This window comes from Choloepus didactylus, chromosome 1, assembly GCF_015220235.1.
Source record: "Choloepus didactylus isolate mChoDid1 chromosome 1, mChoDid1.pri, whole genome shotgun sequence".
In the NCBI taxonomy this organism is placed as follows: domain Eukaryota; kingdom Metazoa; phylum Chordata; class Mammalia; order Pilosa; family Megalonychidae; genus Choloepus; species Choloepus didactylus.
In genome coordinates, this window is record NC_051307.1 from 11,108,537 (window position 1) to 11,128,100 (window position 19,564).

The window sequence follows — 19,564 nt, forward strand, 5'->3', positions numbered from 1 at the left end:
GTTCAACTGGCAGTTGGTTCAGGCCCCTGCTTGTTGGGTGGTTTCTCCTGGCGGGAATTATGGATTAACTGGAGATGCTTAAGCCTCATATCAGTCAAGGACTCTTTTTAGAGCTCCCAGAAAATACTATAACAATGAAAAATATTGTGACTAAACAGTAAAGCTTAAGCTCTCTATAAAATGAAAGCATTTTTCCGATGCTTATATGATATTACCCCCTCTTTATGCTCATCAAGCCCCAAGCGTATTAATTTTCTACTTTAGCTCTTTGAAGAAAAGTATCTCAACATCCAAGACCTCATCACCATTAGCTTTGCGATCACTCCGTCTAGAGGCGAGAGCTGCACGTTGGCTCTGGTGTCATTTCCCAGGCCTTGGGCAACTAGCTGGAAGGCACGCCCTTGGAGAAGGTGGCCCCAGCAGTCTTGGTGACAGATGTTCAAGAACAGATGAAAGGGTGGAATGGGAAGGGATTCCAAAGCGGCAATGTTACGGTGAGAAGTCGGTGCTGGTAGAGGACTGAGCTGGGGGATTGGGGTGCCTGCTTGCCAGGATGTGAAATGGGAGCTGTAAATTAAACCAGGAAATTTGACCTCACTTTCATTCTTTCACCCACTTCCCTTTCTGTTGAGTTCTGTTCAGCTTTGGGTCATAAATCCCTGAGAGCCTCATATTTCCCTGGACTTACTATTTGGTGTACACATTTCCATGGTGTTCCACTAGGCTGAGGAGGAGACAGGGGCTCTAGACGGGTGGAAGAGGGACCTCCCCAGAGTCCAAAGATCATTCAAGCCTCGAGGGGTTTGTCTAAGGGCCACCTAGAACTTCAGGCCCCAGCTGAGCCTAAGTCCATGTGGCAGGAAAATCAAGACATCTGGCTCCCCCCAAGAAAACCAGGCTTCTCTAGGGTATGGGGATAAAAGTGGCTCCCTGGACCCCTTGGAAATCATTATAGTACAGCACCCCTAAACATGTAAATGAATCAGAAACACATGTATTAAGTTTCTCATCAAAGTACACATTGGCTTTAAAAATTAAAGGGAAAGGAAAGGGTTTGGCAGGATGCCCTCCTGCTTTTTTCTAAACCACCAGTATCTGAAGACCTGTCAGAGGGTTCTGCCAAACCCCAAACATAGCTGGGTTCACCCATCCTTAGCAGAAGCATCAGCCAGTTTCAAAGTGAGATACCACAAAACCCCTATGAATCAAATTGCAGGTTACACCAAGTTCAGTTGGGTCTGGGGTGAGGTTGGAGGACGTGTCAGCCAGGCCCCCCTGAGGCCACTGGCCCAACCCCTGCGGCTTTGGAGCCGCCAGGTTTCGGACCAGCCCCTCACAGTGGCACCCAGGCTGGGACACTGAGGCTAACACCTCCCACGCCGCCTGGCTTGCTCTCCTCCCAGTGCATTGCAGTCCATCCTTCAATCTCCCTGGCCCAGAGGCCATTCAAAGACTATCTAAGCAGTGGCAGGCTGAAAGCCATAGTGACTGAAGAATTCTCCAGTCCCTTTAAGCACCTCTATAAACAACTGAGGTTCAGAAAAAGCCTCAGAGGGCTTTGTCAGAAACATCCTGACACTTAGAAGGAAGAACTGCAGGGACTTCCGGTACAGCAGGAAGTCATCTTCAAGCTCTCCACCTTTCTTTCCTACTCTGCTTCTAACACTGTGCATGGGCCCTTTGGGGAATCTCACTGGCTGGCCCAGCCTGGATCAGCCTGGAAAGTGTGACCTTAATTCCTTCCTCTCACCTGCAGGGCTCGAAAAAGTCCGAGTCGGGGATGCCCTGAGGCAGCAGCCCGGCTTCAGAGTTAACCTCACATACCCTTTTCTGTAAATCTCCTCCATTTGTCTGAGTTTCAAAGCTGTGTTGATTGAAAAACTTGTTAGAACCTAAAATAAAATCTCTCCTCTGTGGAGACCCCCTTCTTGCCTCTTCTAGAGAATTTCACCAGGTCTTGGGGCTTTCCTAGAATGGTCAAAGAAAAAGGAGACAAAACAAAAGACAAGCCAGTGGTATATCTCCTGAATTTCTCAAATATTGCATATAGACAGCCAGCTTTTCTCTCAGTCTGCTTTTAGAAGGGGTGCCTGAATCAGGAGAGAACTCCTCTTTCATGACATACTGGTATTTCTACCACTTGCCCAGTCATTGAGGCCATCCGGAGGGGCCCGCGAGCAGCCTCCCCTTCCCCCGCAGGCCCCTCCACCTTCACCTGCAGGAAAACAGCGTTTGTCAGTGTTGGTTATCCTGAAAAGTGCTAACGTCTTTCGCCCAGAGTTATATTTACCATTTTTCCTTGTTTCTGGGGGATAATGGCGACTCTGTGATGCTGACTGTTGTCATGTTTCTATCACTGGCTGGTTCCCAGGCACATTAACAATGAACCAAAGTAGCTTGTGTCTCCACCTCCCACCACTAACCAGCAAAGAATCAATAAATCCTGACTTTGGGACAAGCAGAAAACAAAATGCATGTATCCTTTCTTCCAAAGAACTCCGCCACACACACTGAAAGTCGGGAGTGGGGTCTCTGAATGCTCATTCCTGCCTGCACAGCCAAGGGGTCTGGGGCCAGGAGGCACACAGACTCACCTTGCAGGGACATCTGGCTTTTTGGTCTTTTACATATGTCACATCTGTGGTCTAATCTCACCTTTCCCAATAGCCTGGTGGATAGCTGAGTGGGCAGATAAGAAAATGGAGACCCAGGGAAGCCGTGGCCAGCCTGATGTCACAATCTGTGTGAGCCACTGTAGCTCACCCTGGGAGATGAGTGGGAACGGGGTTTCTGGATGGCCTGAGGGGGGCCCCGAGGAGGGACACTCCAGGCTACTCCAGCCCAGGCCTCCCCAGCAGGCTTTCCCCCAGTTCTAGCAAAACAATGGATCAGTGCTTCTGCCCCTTGGATCATCTTTCTTCAGGCTAAGAAGAGATTCTGAAAGCGGAGGGCACTCCCAAGGAAGAGGGAAAGGAAGGTTGGCAGAGGCGGCTCTGTGGACTCGTCCATCGTCGGCTGGGAGTGCCCTTCCAGCCAAGGGCACCTATGGGCAGAGCTTTCCATGAGGCAGGGACCTCTGTGTGTCCACCTCAGATGGTGATGGTGGTCACAGCTCCATGCCAGCCCACGCCCCACCCCTACGCCACTCCGGGTGGAAACATGCCTGTTGTTTTATGGCCCAACCAGCTGGATGGAGATGGAGTCCTTTGGCATGGCAGAACCCGACATCACATAAGAAAGGGTAACTTGCACCCCCCACCCATATTTCCATTTCAAACTCCAGTGTGACGGTACAGAAAGAAAGAAAAGGCAACAAGGACCAATAATCTGCTGTTGTGGGTAGAACTGTGTCCCAGCCCCTAATGCCCCCACATCCCCACTCCCTGCCAAAGCCATGTTCCAGGGCTCACACGCAGCACCTTGCGTCGAACGTAACCTTATTTGGAAATAGGGTCGTTGAAGACGTAATTAGTTAAGATGAGGCCAAACTAAATTAGGGTGGGTCCTGATCCAATATGGTTTGTGGTGTTATAAGAAGAAATTTGGACTCAGACACAGGAAGACCCAGGGGAGAAGGCCCTGTGAAGATGGAAGAGGCAGAAGGATGCATCTATCAGCCAAGGAACGCCAAGGGCCGCCAGCAAATCGCCAGCAGCTGGAAGAGGCCAGGAAAGCTGCTTCCTTCCAAGTTTCAGAGGGCACCTGGCCCTGCTGACACCTTGACTTCAGACTTGCAGCCTCCAGAACTGGGAGAGAATTAAGGCAGCCAGTCTGTGGTGTTTCGCAGCAGCAGCTGCGGAAACTGAGCTCTGGTTACCCCCGAGTACTAAGGCTGATATTCTTTCAATTCATGATTTGGTGCCGCTGAAGTCCCTTCTAATTCACATTCTTCACATAACTCATTCCTCGTCAGGGTTTAGCTTAACAGTGTCGCCTGCATGGGCCCGTCTCCATCTATGGCATGGCCGAAAACGCCATGACCGTGGAGGCACGTGCCAAACTCACCTGGAATCCAGGAATATCAGCTTCAGGTCGAGGCTGGCCCTGAACATAAACATGTTAGTGTGCAGCTTGATTTCCGTGATGGCACTGGGCGGAAGCGACTGGCCCACGGCCACCAGCCCCACGATCTGGTAACAGGAATCATACAGCGTCATGTCCAGCACATACTGCCTGATCTTCAAGTAGCCGCTGCAATGGATGACCTGGGGGAAGAGAGGGCGGGATGGGCCACCGAGGGCCATGGATTAGGCTGCTGCCTGGTCCTCCTGGCTCGGGCCTGCTCAGTCACTTGACGGTGACGAAAAACTAGCCTCCCCCAAGCTGCACTGGCCAAGTTCTGCCAGGACATCCAATTCATTACTCAGAAGAAATGAAACCAGGCTTTTTTCCTACGAGACTGTATTGTAATAAAATATAAGGACTGGCTCACCCAATTGACTGTGTTCAGGTAACTCCACAAATGAAAACTAATATGTACTGGATTTGTACAGGATTAACTCATTTCCAAAATGTGATCCAATGGAACAGAAAAGGCATTTTTGGCAGTGAACCGTTCGCTCCATAACACCCGTTTCCGTCACTAAGATGCCAGCCAGGTCATCTTCCCTTTGGATTGATTTTGACATCTGTTAGCTTGACATTTCTATCTCTTTACATGCTGTATCACTCCAGTAAAATAAGAATTCTTTCAATAAGATAAAAAGGCTTTCATTTAAAATCTATATTTATTTTTATGTATTTTTACATACTTGATATTATAAAGTTTTATCCCCTTGAAATAAGCATTAAGCAAGAATGACTATGTAGAAACATTTCTAATTGCTAGTCGAAAACCATAAAGAACAGAGATATCTGTATAGTGTTGAGCCTGAATATCCAAAGCATTCTACAAGTTACGGTCAGCAAAATCTTGAGAGGCTCCTGGCCATCCCAGCAGCCATGATGAACAGCTAAAATCTTAGCCTTAAATTCTCCTTTCCAAAACCTTCTTCCAGGATTCCTGAATCCATTCATAGTCTTTGGAACCAATCTTAAAATTCTTCTAGTCTATTCTCCCTGTTGAGGAAACTGAGGCCCAGATAGACGATGTGTCTTGCTTACGCTTGGATGGTTAACAAGTGGCAGAAAGAACTCAAGCCCCAGTCTTCTGAAGAACACCCACTGGGCGCACGCCTGTACTGGGGGGGCTCCCCACCCCTTGGCCCAAGGAGGAATAGAGTCTAGGGCAGCAAATGAGAAATGTGTCCCCCAAATTATAAAGCCAGGGTGAGGTGAAGGTCAAAGGGAAGAGCTTGGAGTGGGACTCAAAGGAGGGGGCTGAGGAGGGGCTGAGGTGGGAGCAGATGCTGGGGCAGGGAGGGGCATTCCAGGAGGAGGAGACAAAGGTCCAAAAGCACAAATCCACACAGCTGTCCCCTCTCTCTCCACCCCACCCTCCTCCCTCCTCCTCTGACAGGCAGACCCTCCTGGAAAAAGGCTCCCACCAGTCTCCAGCTCCAGGGTGAAGGCGTTTCGTATCTCTTTCCTCTGAGGAGGAGTGACCGCAACTCAAGACCCCTGGAAGGGGGTGAGGAATCCCCGAGAGGGGAGGGAAGGGCTGGAGGGGGGTGCTCCTGGAAGCTCAACAGAGACTTCTCCAATCTACCCTTCCATCTGGGAGTGGCTGACTCCAGGGTTGAGGCACATATCGCCAGGAGGCTGTTAGAGGTGCCCAAGTCCCAGTGGGCAGCCATGCCTGACTGGACAAAGCAGCCAGGAGCAGCCAGGGCTGCACCTGGAGGTCCCAGCTCAGCTGCTTCAGCATGACCTGCTCTTCTGATGGACACTTCTTCCCTTCTCCAACCCTTGATTATTAAAAATGGGGCCAATAACACTCACTTCAAAGGGCTATATGAAAAAAAACAAAAAACAAAAAAAAAAAAAAAAAAAAAAAAAAAAAAGGGCTATATGTCCCAGGGGTGTGAGTCTCCCTGGCAAGGTGGGACATAACTCCCAGGGATAAGCCTGGACTCTGAATCGTGGGATTGACAATGCCTTCTTGACCAAAGGGAGAAAAGAAATGAAACAAAATAAAGTTTCAGTGGCTGAGAGATTTCAAATAGAGTCAAGAGATCATTCTGGAGGTTACTCTGATGCAAGCTTCAGCCAGGTATTTCAAATTGCCACAGTATGTCAAGCCCCAACCAACAGTGTTCCTGAAAACCCTAAGGAATACCCTGGGCTAACACTCTAAAGTTTTACCTATCAAGTTTATTTTTTCAGAAACTTAAAGCCTCCAGATTGTTCCTATGCCAGATAAGCCGTGAAACCCAGACGTACCAGTCTCTCCAAGAACATCAACCAGTTTCATTCCCCTACTTCATAATGTCAATACTCTTTTTCAGAATGAAGAAGTTAGAATGGTCATTGCGCAGATATCCCTGAAGACTGAGAAAACGATCAAACGAGAGGGAGGAGTTTTAACTGAGAAATCAGGATTTAATAAATGATTATGACTACTGAATCATTATATAGATATTTCTTTTTAGTTTCTAGTGTATTAGAATAGCCAGAAGGAAATACCTGAAATTGCTGAACTGTAACCCAGTAGCCTTGATCTCTGATAAAGACTGTATAACTATACAGCTTTTATAATATAGCTGTGTGATTGTAAAAACCTTGTGATTGACAGTCCCTTTATCCAGTGTATTGTTATATGAGAAATAAAATTAAAACATGCATGGGGAAAAAAAGGAAAAAAAAAAGAAGAAAAAAGGGCTGGTATGACTCGCTGCCAGCCCCGGGACCTGGCCCTGGAATACAGATTTCCAGTCACCTTGAGGGACCATGCCCCAGTGGGGTGGCCTGTTCATGGGGTCACACAGGTGGGGTGCCAGGAAAACTGCTGCCCTAAGCCACTTGGTTCCCCGTCTTATATGATGCGATCCAGGTAGCCTCATAAAACACCAGCTCCTGCCCTTGCTCACAACCAGCCCTGCGCAGGATCATCAGAGGGAGGCCTCCATTAGCCAGCAGGCAGTGAATTCATTCCCTGCCTTCCTTTCTGCAGCTGCGATAAGAAATTAAGACAGTGAGGCCTTTGGTTTTAACCTATAATTTATCCTATTACTAAGGACACTATCTTTTCATAAGCATGACTGCAATTCATGTTTCCTCTTTGTAAATTGCATGCTCATGTAATTTGCCCATTTTTGTTTCTGATTGCTTGGTATTTTCTTGATTTACAGTTCTTTATATATTCTAGATTCCAATTATATGTGTTGCAAGTATCTTCTCCCACTTTGTCTTTTCATGTTATTTATGGTGTCATTTATTTTTTTTTTGCACAGAAATTTTTACTTTTAACATAATCAAATAAATCAAGCTTCTCTTTCATGGGAAAAAAAAAAAGAAAACAGTGAGGAGCCAGAGTTCCTCCCATCTTTGGCCACCCACACGCGGCCCTTCGCACCTTGTATCCACTGCACGTCAGGCCCGCGTTTCTTTTCGCCAAGACACACTTCATCCGAAGAAAGAAGGACCTCTCCATCTCATACTCTGAAAGCAGGAGTCAGGTTAGTTTGGTAAACCGCGCTGCGATGCTTCCCCCATCTGAATGTCACCCTTAGGTCCCAACAACAGATTCTCAGAACCAAATCAAGCAGTCAGAGGCCTCCTCCTCGTCCCCGCAGACCCTGCTCCCAGAAAGCTTCTGCCTGTGGCCGAGGACTGGGTGGGAGGGTGGGCTGCCCAGTCCTGGCGTGGCTTCCCTGGGCTCCAACAACAGGGAACAGGGAGCAGGCCCTGCAGAGGTACGTCAGAAACGCCAGCCTGGAAGCAAGGTGGGGACCCTGTGCAGCTGTGGGCTCTACAGAGCTGTCCCCTCCCGACGGCCATGGAGTGGCTGGAGCCTTGGCCAGCCCTGGGGCGGTGCCCGAGCCTGCCAGTGCAGCCCAGAGCATCTGGCATTCCTTCAGGTACAAGTCACAAGGGCAGTCCTTTCCCTGGCAGAGAGAGTCCGGCACACGCACCGTGAGTAGATCCAAAAAGACCTCCACGGCCAGATCAAAGCTTTTGCCCTCGTTTATACCCCTGGCGGGACCCCTGACCCCACAGGCCTCTCACCCTCCCCACTTTCTCTGGCCAAACCAAAAGGTTTTTTTCTCGGGCCTCACTTACAAAGCTCTGACCTTGCTATTGCAGATGCAAATTAGCCCCATCGGAGCTCCTCTGCTCTGCTCCAGGGAGCACTCTGAGGTGCAAACAGAGGCGGCCGCGCCTGTGTGAGGGGAAGGTCATGCCCGCTCTAAACAAACAGCCATTTGTTGGAGGTTAATAAATTAATTTTTAAAGAAAGGTAACCGCCAGGAATGGAAGCAAGGTCGGTCCTCCTGCCCGCCCCTGCGGGCACTGCCCTCTGAAAGTTGGGAATCACCTCAGAGTCCCCGCCCCGCCCTCCGGTACAAGAGGCCGCCATATTTGACCCACAATTCCTCCCGCAGCAGGAGGCTTCCGGTGAACATGGCTGCCTCTCGGAACCACTTCCGGAGGAGCATGAAGGTGTAGACGATCAGGTCTAAAAACACCACCCGGTAATTAACCATGCAGTTTGAGGGAAAGTCCGTTTCTCACACAGTTCCCATGTAGCAGCAGAGGTCAGTTCAAACACAGAAAAGCAACCTAGGGAATGAGAAGCCAGGGAGAAAGCCCAGCGGTGTGAACCTCAAACCCTGCCTCTCTCTGTTCTGTTGAAATGAATCAATATGCAATTCCAGCTCTCCCAGACCCTGTAACTTCTTCTCTTGTGCTGTTGCTACTCCTCAGCCTTGAATCCCATGGCAACTGGGAGTGGAAGAGGCTGATGAGATTTCCAAAATTCATTTACTTTAATCTTAAAAACTTTTTTTTCCCCAAGGTTATGACAGGTATGAAAAAATGAGACCAGGGCTAATGGAAGAAAGTCCGTTCCCATACAACTAACATACTAGGTAATTTTTTAAAGAACAATGACAACAGGATGTTCTGGGACAGTCTCTAAGACTCCTCCCATCTTTGTCTAGCTTTAAACAACCCACAGTAAAAAAATCAAGTTCAGGTACAATGATCTATCCTCTCTCTCACTGTTAGGAATTATTTCTTCAGAGTTATTATTCATGTTAATTTATGCAGCCCTGATGTTCTCAAGGACTTATGAATCATGGACCAGAAGTCTGTAATTTGCCACCTGTTTCGTCTTCTCCACTGCTCTTGCTTCCAAAGAAAGCTGCAACTAAGTCACCCAGCTCATCCAGAAACCAAAATACAGTCTCTCTCCAGTAAGAAGCTCTCAGGGTCACAATTATTAGTTCTGGAGCTAGAACACAGGGGCCTCAGAGTTGGCTCTGCAAAACTGACTGCTATTCTTGCTTTTCTCCTCCCTGTCTTGGGAGTTCTCCTTGTGTGTCATCCCATCCTTGACTGCAATGGTAACTTAAAGTTTGTTGGTATAATTATTTGCTCAACGTCTCTTCTGCTGGACAGTAATGCCATGTCTGTGCTTACCACATGCTAGGGATGTAATCAAGAGGTATTAGATGAAGAGAGGGAACTGTCAACAGGAGGAGGACATTGCCCCTGGATCGAGTCTGGTCTTTGAAATGGACCCACCTCCATCTAAACCAGGGCTTCTTACTTGATTTGTGCCATGGCATAAAGCCTACAGGTCCCGACTCAGAATAGTGTTTGTTTAAATGCATAAGATAAACTAAAATATATAGAGTTTCAAAAGAAACAAACTGTATTGAAAAATGGTTATCAACTGAATTAAAATGAGTTGTGATATGGTTATAAAGGTGCTTCTTTATTAATACATTAAATACCAGGGTCCAGCAACAGGTCTAATAATTCTTGCAATTTTGAAGAAGGGCTGAGAGGAAGCACTATTTCTAAGTATTTGTAAAAACTGATGTGATATGAAGGTATCTATGATTTCTATTGTTGGCAAAGCTACAGGTACTGGTAATACTAACATGGTTGTCTACAATCATAATCAGAGGAAATGCTAAATTTCAGCTAGAAAAAAATGAAGCTGCAAATCTTCCCATGCAATTTCACAGGCCCCCTGAGTGCTATCCTGGCACCCATGGGTTAGAAGCCCAGGCCTAAACCAATGACACTGCTAACCCAGGAATTCTAAACCAGGAGCACATTAGGGGAGGAGCCTTTTATCACTCTTCTTTTGCATCCTATCCAGAACCTAACATGGTCTCTAGCACCTAATAGGAGCTTGATAAATGTTAGTTTAAAGGACAGAGGGATAAAAGAAAAGCACTGCTTGGTGGAAGTTAGGTGTTAGCCCAAGAGGCCTTGGCTGGGCAAGCATAGGGAGAAAAGTCCCATGGGAGTGATTTAAGAGCATGGTCATATTTTCATTCTAATTTCTTTGGATCTGGAGGAAATACCTTGGAGGAGGTGATGGTGGAGAGGCTGGTGGGCTGCAAGGACCGCCGTCATCTCCTCGTGGTCGGAAGGGTGGATGTACTCATAAATACTGTTGCCGGTGAGCTCCACCTGCCATAGAAAGGAAGGATCAGAAATGTCACCCCAACATGGATCACCCTTGAAGACATAATGCTGAGTGAAATAAGCCAGGCACAAAAAGAGAGATATTGTATGTTACCACTAATGTGAACTCTGTGAAAAATGTAAAATAAATGGTTTATATTGTAGAATGTAGGGGACCTAGTGATAGACAGCAAATAGTGAAGGGGGAACAATAATCTAATAAGAACAGATAAGTTATGGAGGGCAAACTTAATGCTGTGGGAATGCTCAGGAATGACTATGGTTTGTCTATTTTGGGGGGGTATGGTAGGAACAAGTTGGAAGCAATGTAGTTATTTTAGGTTGTTTTTTCTTATTTCTTTGTTTTGGTTGAAACGGGTTTTTTTTATTGTTTGTTTTTTAATTTTTTGATAAAGTTAAAAAAAAAAAAAAGAAATGTCACCCATCTCTCTCCAGGACTGCTGTGGTGGGGGGTGGAGGGTGAGGTGCATCCCCCTGGCCAGGCTCAGGGCTTGGATCTCCACTTATCACCCACACCCTCACCAAAGGCAGAAACATTTTTCCTTTTCCCAAGCAGCACTCTGCAGACCCCAGGGAGGTGGTGAGCCATGAGACGTGGGTGTCAGGCTGCTACCCCAACATCTGGACACTGTCTACTTCTGGTAGTGTGGAATCTTTCCAGACACCCCACATAGAGGATGCCATGTAGGAGAGGAGACTGCTGCTTTGCGAGAAAACTCCAAAGCTATCATCTTTACTCAGAGGCCCCTGGTGGCTCAAATCCTGAAGTTGGAAACCCTACAGATGGTTCTACTAAACACCTGGAGTGCTATGACAGGGCAGGAGGCAGGTGCTCAAGTCCCAGGCCTTCTCACCCATCTTATGATGAGCAGTGGCCACAGAATGTACCGGAAACTACCACCATCGGAGCATCCTTCTGAGCAGGGGCAGATGGATGCTGTTTTTAAGTGTACCCCAGGACTGCTGACAGTGGCCCAGAGGGCCATGATAGAACTTCCACCATCTCCAGCTGGGACCTGAAAGATAAGGGTGGGAAGAAACTGGAAGCCCCTGGAAATAAACTGCCCTTGAGTGGCGAAGAACCTTGGGTTGGTCTGAAGGACTTGTCCTCAGCCCTGTCCCAGAAGAAGAAGGTAAACTAAGAAAGGGGAGGCAAGTGGGGCTCGTCTGTGCTGAACCACACCCTCGTTATTTTTAAGCGTGCCCCATGGCATGCTGCATGGGAAGGGCAAGCCAAGACCCGTGGCTCTTGCTCAGAGGAAAGTCAGTGTGCTACTCTGCAAAAGGGCTCGGCCGTGCCACCTCACGCAGCAAGACAACCCCAATCAGGCAGCTTAACGGAGAATTCTCCTGGGAGCCACCATTCCAAATTAGCATCAAGGCCACTGGCTCTTTGCTCAGGACCAGGAGGCCACGGGGAGGTGAAGAAATGTAACCCACTCCTCAGAGCCAGTTCGTCCAGTTGGTGAAGATATATGAGTTGCCTTTTTGTTCAGAGTGAATCACGTTTCTAGCCAGCTAAGTAACCACGTCCCGAAAATGGCCTTCACAGTTCTATTTTCTGCCCTATTCATGGAATGTTTCTTTCCAATATTATGCAGAGCAGCAGAGAATCCCATTATAGAAGCCTTCCCGAGCACCCACTTACCACACACCCACCTCCTAAACCTGCCATTTTTCTAATGACCCAAATGGATATTTGCACTGTGAACAGTTGTTACATGATTTCATTATGAAAATAAAGAATAAAAATTAACATTCTTTTTTAAGTCCTTCTTGTTGATCCTGAAGAAGTTTAAATACTCAGCAACATTGAAGCCAGCCATCTGGAACAGGTCAACGTCCTTTTTGCTGAGCACAGCTATGGGGTTCATTGGGTGGGGAGTGATGGAGGCTAATGACAAGGGGGGCTGCTTTTTAATTGATTCACAATTTCAGCAGCTCACTTTAAAAATGAAAAAAAAATACCAAAACAAAAATTTTTGTATCAATCTGCCATTTCCCCTTTACCCACATTTAATGCGAAAATGATAATTCTGGCTTGCTCTAAATTCTTTTATAAAAAGAAGTAGGTTTTCAAAGAAACATCTTCATATATACCTGCAAAAAGACTTGCATCTGTGTTTAGGAATTACATTCACATTTTAACCCCAGAGTAGCTTCATCTTTTTCCAAAGTCCCTGTTCTCCTCACATGCATGCACAGAATAAGAGCAAAGGCACGTGAATTAGAAAACTTGGTTTTCTGAATACCTGGATCAATTATAAAATGAATGTGAAAGCCCAAAGGCTGTCTAGAAAGCAAAACAGTCTCCCAATAATGGAAACATTTTTAAAGAGCAAATTTTGGAATGAAAACGCAGTGCTGACCTTGGTTAAAATTATGGTCCAACATGATGTTTCCTGTATTTACATTATCTGTTCATGCTTTTGAACACTGAAACAAATGTGACTACCTCAGGACAAAAAGAAAAAGTTACGGTTGTCGCCATAAAAGTCCCCAGGTCTCATGCGTCAACCTTATTAAAACAGACCTCAGATGTGACATTTTAGTATTTGTAAAACCCTGCTAACTATAAAATGAATTACTCTCCTACTAAGAGCTTTTTTTATGTTTTGCTGAACAGATTTTCTTCAGAGAAGATGCCAAGAAAATTGCATGTGATAAATACAGCACTAAATGGATATATTCTGTGCTGGGAAGGGGCGAATCACTCAGTTCTCTGAAAACGCTCATTGCTCCCCTCTGTCAAATACAATAAATTAAGCATTTTAAAATAAGATGCTTTGAGTTTCAGAATTCAAGTTTGCCAACAAACATGAAACGGTGTCCTTTCGCTTTATTTTGCAAGTGAAAGTAATACGGGGAGTCAATGCTTAATTGGTACAGTGTTTCTGTTTAGGGTAAGGGAAAAGTTTTGGTAATGGACGGTAGTGATGGCACAACATTGTGAATGTAATTAACACAACTGAATTATAAACTTGAAAGTGGTTAAAATGGGAAATGTCATGTTGTATACATGTTATCATATTAAAAAAATTTTAAGAATCCGTAGAACTGTAGAACACAAAGAGTGAATCCTAATATAAACTACGGATTTTATTTAATAATATAATTATAATAATATTGGTTCATCAGTTGTAACAAATATACCAAACTAATGCAAAATATCAATAGGAAAAACTGCATATGTGAGAAAGGAGGGGGGATATATGGGAACTCTGAACTTTGGGCATGATTTTTCTGTAAACCTACAACTACTCTAAAAAAAAATAAAAATATTTTTTTTAAAAAAAGAGAAAGTGAAAGGATTAGGTCTTATGCCTCCAAACAGCATCATGGTTATTTTTAAAGTTGTGCTTCTGGCAGCAATCTGAAATATTAAAAATGTTTATGCATCTCATAAACAGTTATTTCATACATATCTGTATTTATTTGAAAATGCATATTAGCTACCCACATGCTATAGAATATATGCAACTTTGGTAAAGAAAATTTTAATAACAAGGATACTTAAAAATGTTTGAGGAAATACACAGTGGGTATACAGGGCATTTTTTCTTCTTCTTCTTCTTCAAATATGAGCAAATTAATTCCATTAACGAAAAAAACTGGAAACTAAATCATTTAATGAACTTGCACAGACAGAGTGCTTCCCCAACTCTACCCTATGCTAACAAGTGCGTGTGTGTGTGTATGTTTATATGTATTAGGTGTGTGTTCATATGTGTGTGTGTGTATACACATCAAGTTGAATTTTCAAATCAGAAGCCTGACTCCATTTCCAAACACTTCGACCCTGGGCTGAGGGGAAAACTTACATTTTGTGGATTGTCTCTGTCATTTTTTGGTACCAAAATTTGACAGCAAGGATCACTGTTTCTTAATTCAAAAGCAAAAATAAACTAATAAACTCTGCCACATGAAGTACACTGTCTATTCCAACAGGTTAAAAACAAAGGTTTATTAAAAGACATAACACATAAGGAATCATTTTTTCACCCTCAGACAGATCATTTAGATAGTTATTTGAACAGTTCAGACAAAAATAAATAAAGCCATTTTACTGTGAATTATCCACACAGTTATAGAAGACCTAGGGACTCATGTTTCCTAGGAGCTTCTAACATAGAGTCTAACCCTATATTAATGTGAGTGATGTCATTACTTAATGAGATGATATCATTGATAATAACTGGACGTTCTTGGAACACAGAACAGCACCACGTGATTATAAGCTATCACTACTATTGTTATTCATCAAAAAACCTGCTCAAAAGATAAAAGGCCTCTGACTACTGGGTAAAATTTTATTAACACTTTTATCTCTCGGTTTGTTTTTTTTAATCTTTCAGCCTATTTTAATAAAGCATTCATGTTCAAAATATTTGCCTGACTTTTGCCAGTAACAAAAATTATCTTAGAGATGCAAAAATTTAAAAAAAGAGAAGTTGGGTATTTGATATCCTATACAATACTTTACTTTACCATTTCAGCAAAGATGACAGGGAAAAATACACATTGTGATTTTGCCTAGATTTCCTTCCATGGAGTTAATCATGAACAGGAGGCAGATTTGAGGGGAAAGTTTGTTGTTGCTTATTTCAACAGTTCACGAGGGAACACTCCCCAGACACTAACGAGGGGCTCACGTCTGTGTTAAAGTGTTTTTGGAGCTGCTGACTGATGTTATCCCAGTTCCACAAAAAATAAGAAAAATCAGTGCTCCACACCGCCAGTCAGTTAGACTTATCTTATTTTAAAAATTGATCCTATTTAATTGGCACTTCTACTGCCAACATAGAGACAAAGGGTCCCTCTACAATTTTCTTGGAAAATGGTAGTGTATAACTTCCCCTCTTTGAAATTATAAAGTTTTATTTCTTCATTATGGCCAAAAGGAAATATAATAATTTTAATTGTGAGTCTGCTTATATTTCCTTCTGTGGAGTTTATCATAAATTAGAGGCATGCTTGTCACTTATTCAATATTTTGGCCATTCATAATTATTGTGTCTGTTGGCAATCAATTATATTTCCCACAAAAAAAGGGGGGGAATGATTGGGGGAGAGAGATGTAGGATGCCAGACTGATCAGTCTGACTGGACAGGACTGTTTTGTTGGCACACACTGTTAAGATGTGCGAGGACATTAAATGACCAGACAGCCCTAATATCCACCCAGTGAAGGCTGCTACAGGAAGCAACACTGTCCTGAATGAAACAGTGGCCATATCTGGTTTCTGCAGACAAATGATTCCTATAGTTTGTAAATCACATAAAATGGATACTCTGATCTGTTTTTCACCATGATTCTGGACGTAATGTAGAGGAGGCATATTTTTTCCTCATTTAAGTTATTAACTGAATGCATTTCCTTTTCTTGCTTTGACTGCTAGGAAGATCAGATCTAAATTTAATATTCAATTACAGCAACTTTCCTCAGTTTAAAAGACTGTTAAGCTAGCACTTTAAATACATGTGAAAAGTTTTATCTCATTTGTTATTTTTTACTTCAAGACTACCAAAGATTCTATAAATTGCAATTGAAAAAACGTGTGTAATCCAATCAAGGTCACTGAGTCACAGATTAAAGTCAGGACTAGAAACCAGACAGGAACAACTAAAGGGCCCTAAGTAATTCTAAAAAGGGTAAGGTGGAAATTCAGAGGGTAATAATGCTTTTCATTGATAGTAATAATTTTGGAAAAATATAAAAATAATGAATTTCGTATTTCCAACAGCATTTCCCACTCTGTTGGTACACTAAACTCATGAGTCAGGTAAGTATAAGAGCCAAACAGTTGAGGGAAAAAAAAAAAAAAAAACCTTATTTGGGACATCTGATTTCATAAGAAAAGAAGAGGAAGAAAAAAGAAATCCCCAAAGCAATTTACTTTAAAGGGCTTTACACTGGAAACACATAGGATGTAAACCCACTTGGACAAGCATAAGGATATACAGCCATTGGAAGAGATGTTTGTAAAGAAATGACCAGTTTAAAAAATGTATTGGCAGAAAAATTGAAAAGGAATACACCACCAGCAGGTTTCCAAATTTGGTGATTTTGTTTTTCAGTGAGAAAGGCCAAGCCATAGTAATGGGCATGTTTTATTTGGCTAAAACACATTAGGGGCCTGGTGCAATGGAGATTACTCATGCATCCCCTGGGAGTCCATTATTTTTATCTACAATTAATTCTAGTGTCTCTTTTAATTGCGATAAAAAAGCCCTCTGCTTTAAGTAGTTCACTATGTACAGAAACATTTTTGAGTCCCTATGTGTATAAAATATGTCACTTTCAGAACCATCTGTGACGTGACTTTCGTTACATCAGAGATGTGATTTAACAGAAGCCACACAAGCCATGGGCCCAGACAGCAGCCAAATCACCCACCAAACCCTCACCTTGCAGGGTTTATGCAAAGCTGAGCCCATCTCTTTCCTCTATGGGATAACCCCCTTTTCAGAAGACTTGTTCCACTTTTCCAGAAAAATCGGTAACAATTAAATGTAAAAAAAAACCAGGGCTTTGCTGTGCAAAACAGTAGTAAACTGAGTTTACGAGTATCTATCACAAGCATGTAAAATGCTTTACTGAAACGACCACTGAACTGGAAAAACTCAGGAAAAATGACCCTGAATTCCATGTGAACACTCATAAATCTGCTCCCCCTTCCCCCAGCACACTCTACATCAGCTTTCCTCTTCCACTCCCAGCAACTTGCAACATCACATGCAGTTCAAGTCCAAACTGAAAAGCTCCCCTTTGTGAAGCTCTTTTTAATAGCATACAGCGTTATTGTCTACGCAGCCAGACCAGGGCATCAGACCGAATTTCAGGGCAAGGCTGTCTGTTGCAAAGATACACAGAACACTAGCCTCAAAGGAAAAAGAAAGGAAAATGTTATACTGGTAACAAAAGCCCCACTGGACGTCCTAAGAAGACGATTTTGCAATTTTGGGTTACTCTCATACACAAAGGCAGGCACTTAAAACAGTCTCATTTTCTTACAAGTTGGGTAAGGCTGTCAAGACCCGCCGACACTTAACTTTACATTTTGGTTGTACATAAAACTAGGCAATACCTACCTGAGACAAGCCTAAATGTACAGAAGCCGTTTCCGATATATACATGATTTTGCCATCGGATGCCACTACGAAAACAAATCCATCCAAAGTCTGTAAAAGAGAAAATTTCAGAGTAAGATATGAGAGTGGCACTTTAGAGTTAAAGCAAGTAGCTGCTGTATTGTCACTGGGATAGAGGAATGTATAAAATATTATTATCCACATGTTTGTTAAATGCAAAAATGGAGTCTGGTGCCATAGAAAGATTGTAAGTAATCCCACTCAAGGTTGAGTTCCGAGGCCAGGCTCTCACATGCTTTTAAAGCACTTTAAAAACAATCTTACATCCGCATCACAAAAATTCATGCAAAACATTAGAGAATTCCTATCATGCTCAGTTTAAATGTAGTAGCTTTATTGTGTGCGGTTATTTTAGCACTTGGCACAAATCCGGAGTTCTATGGTACTTAGGGGAAAATCTACCACTATATAGACCATTTTATGTCATAATTGGCAGTCGTTTATACCACTAGGACATATGCTTTATTTGCCACAAATTTCTTGTTACCCCTAAGTACCATCTGAATAATAAATTCCACTCCCCAGAAATACCACTCCCCAGAAAATAAAACAAAATACATGGTTATTTTAACAGACTATGTCTACAGAACTGATTATTCATAATTCATGAGATCAAATAATCTTTGCAAAATGCAAGGAGAAAAAGTATCAAGTTCTGAAAAAAAAAATTAAAACTACCCAAATGATATTCTGATTCTGCCTAAGTTGGCGAGCCCTCAAAAAACTTAAAGTGAAATTATAAGAGGTGATTAAGACAAATAAAAAAGTAAAGATTATATTTGTGTGTGGCAAGGATAAAAAGACCAAACTATTTTTGAAAAATAAAACTGCATTTTCCTTACCCTTTCTTATTTTGGATCCAGAACCAAAGAAAAGTAATAAAGTTGGTGAAAGACCCATACAACCCACAATGCTGCCCCCATAAAAAATATTCCAAATTAATTTCTGGCCACAAATTCTATTTTTACAGCATGTAATTGAAACCAGATTACCTTTGGGTTTTCTACACCTCCCTACTACCCTTTTGGGGGAGTCTAAAAGAGAATGTAGTAGAAGTGAAACTTGAAAGATACCCTTACATTCTGGTGCCTCAAATATAGTTTCCCTGCAAAAATTCTTTGCAAACTGAACTATCATTCCCTGTGCTAAGGCTGAAAACAGCATCTTGTTGATATGTCTTGCTTTCAGGTTTCCAACTCAGCTACAAAAAACTTCCCCAACCAAACCTCCACAAATATAAAAACTGTGCAGCAATTTCTAAAGCTATCAACGTTTTGACACAGTTTGCATTCTTGCTTAACTTCCAAATCAATAGCTACACTGAATGAACATGGCATGTGATCACCAGCCGTATCTAGAATAAGGAGTGAAAGGGGAAAAAAGTCATAATTAAGTTCTAAAAGTTGCAGAGTAGCTTAAAAAAATTACATTCTTAATGGGAAATGTTGGGTATGCCTTCACAGCGTCGAATTACCTAGTTCGCTTACATGTGTAATTACTTCAAAGAAGCCATCCACACACCACTCAGGAATGAATTAACGAAATGTACGGTGGAGAAGGGTGGTGGCGGTTGGAGGCGGAGAGGAGGGTGTTGACACTGCTCTCCAAGTTTTCCCTGGCATTCCCGGCACTTACTTGTCCCTGATACTATTGTCACTTCCAATATTTGGGAGTATCCAACGATCACCACTCGGCGCGCGGGCTGGAAGTGGGCGAGCCGGGCGCCCAGGGCGCGCGGGAAGGGCTCCAGGAGGCCATTGCCCCGCCGGCCTGCCACGCCGTTTGCTTAATGTTGTAAAATCTCCTTCAACTATTCCCCGGAACCTTCTCTTCCCCAGCACATGCACATTTAAAATAAATCACACTA

General features: G+C 43.6%; 1 protein-coding gene across 1 annotated transcript in view; it reads right to left on the minus strand.

Moving 5' to 3' along the window:
- The window catches only part of SIM2 (SIM bHLH transcription factor 2), a 50,302-nt gene that overhangs the window by 19,499 nt on the left and 11,239 nt on the right, over positions 1 to 19,564 (minus strand). Inside the window, exons 3-6 of the mRNA XM_037831669.1 lie at positions 17,638 to 17,727; positions 10,422 to 10,530; positions 7,454 to 7,539; positions 4,006 to 4,205 (exon numbers count right to left, since the gene is read on the minus strand). Of these exons, the coding sequence (XP_037687597.1) occupies positions 4,006 to 4,205; positions 7,454 to 7,539; positions 10,422 to 10,530; positions 17,638 to 17,727 (485 nt within the window). The remainder of the gene's footprint in view (positions 1 to 4,005; positions 4,206 to 7,453; positions 7,540 to 10,421; positions 10,531 to 17,637; positions 17,728 to 19,564) is intronic.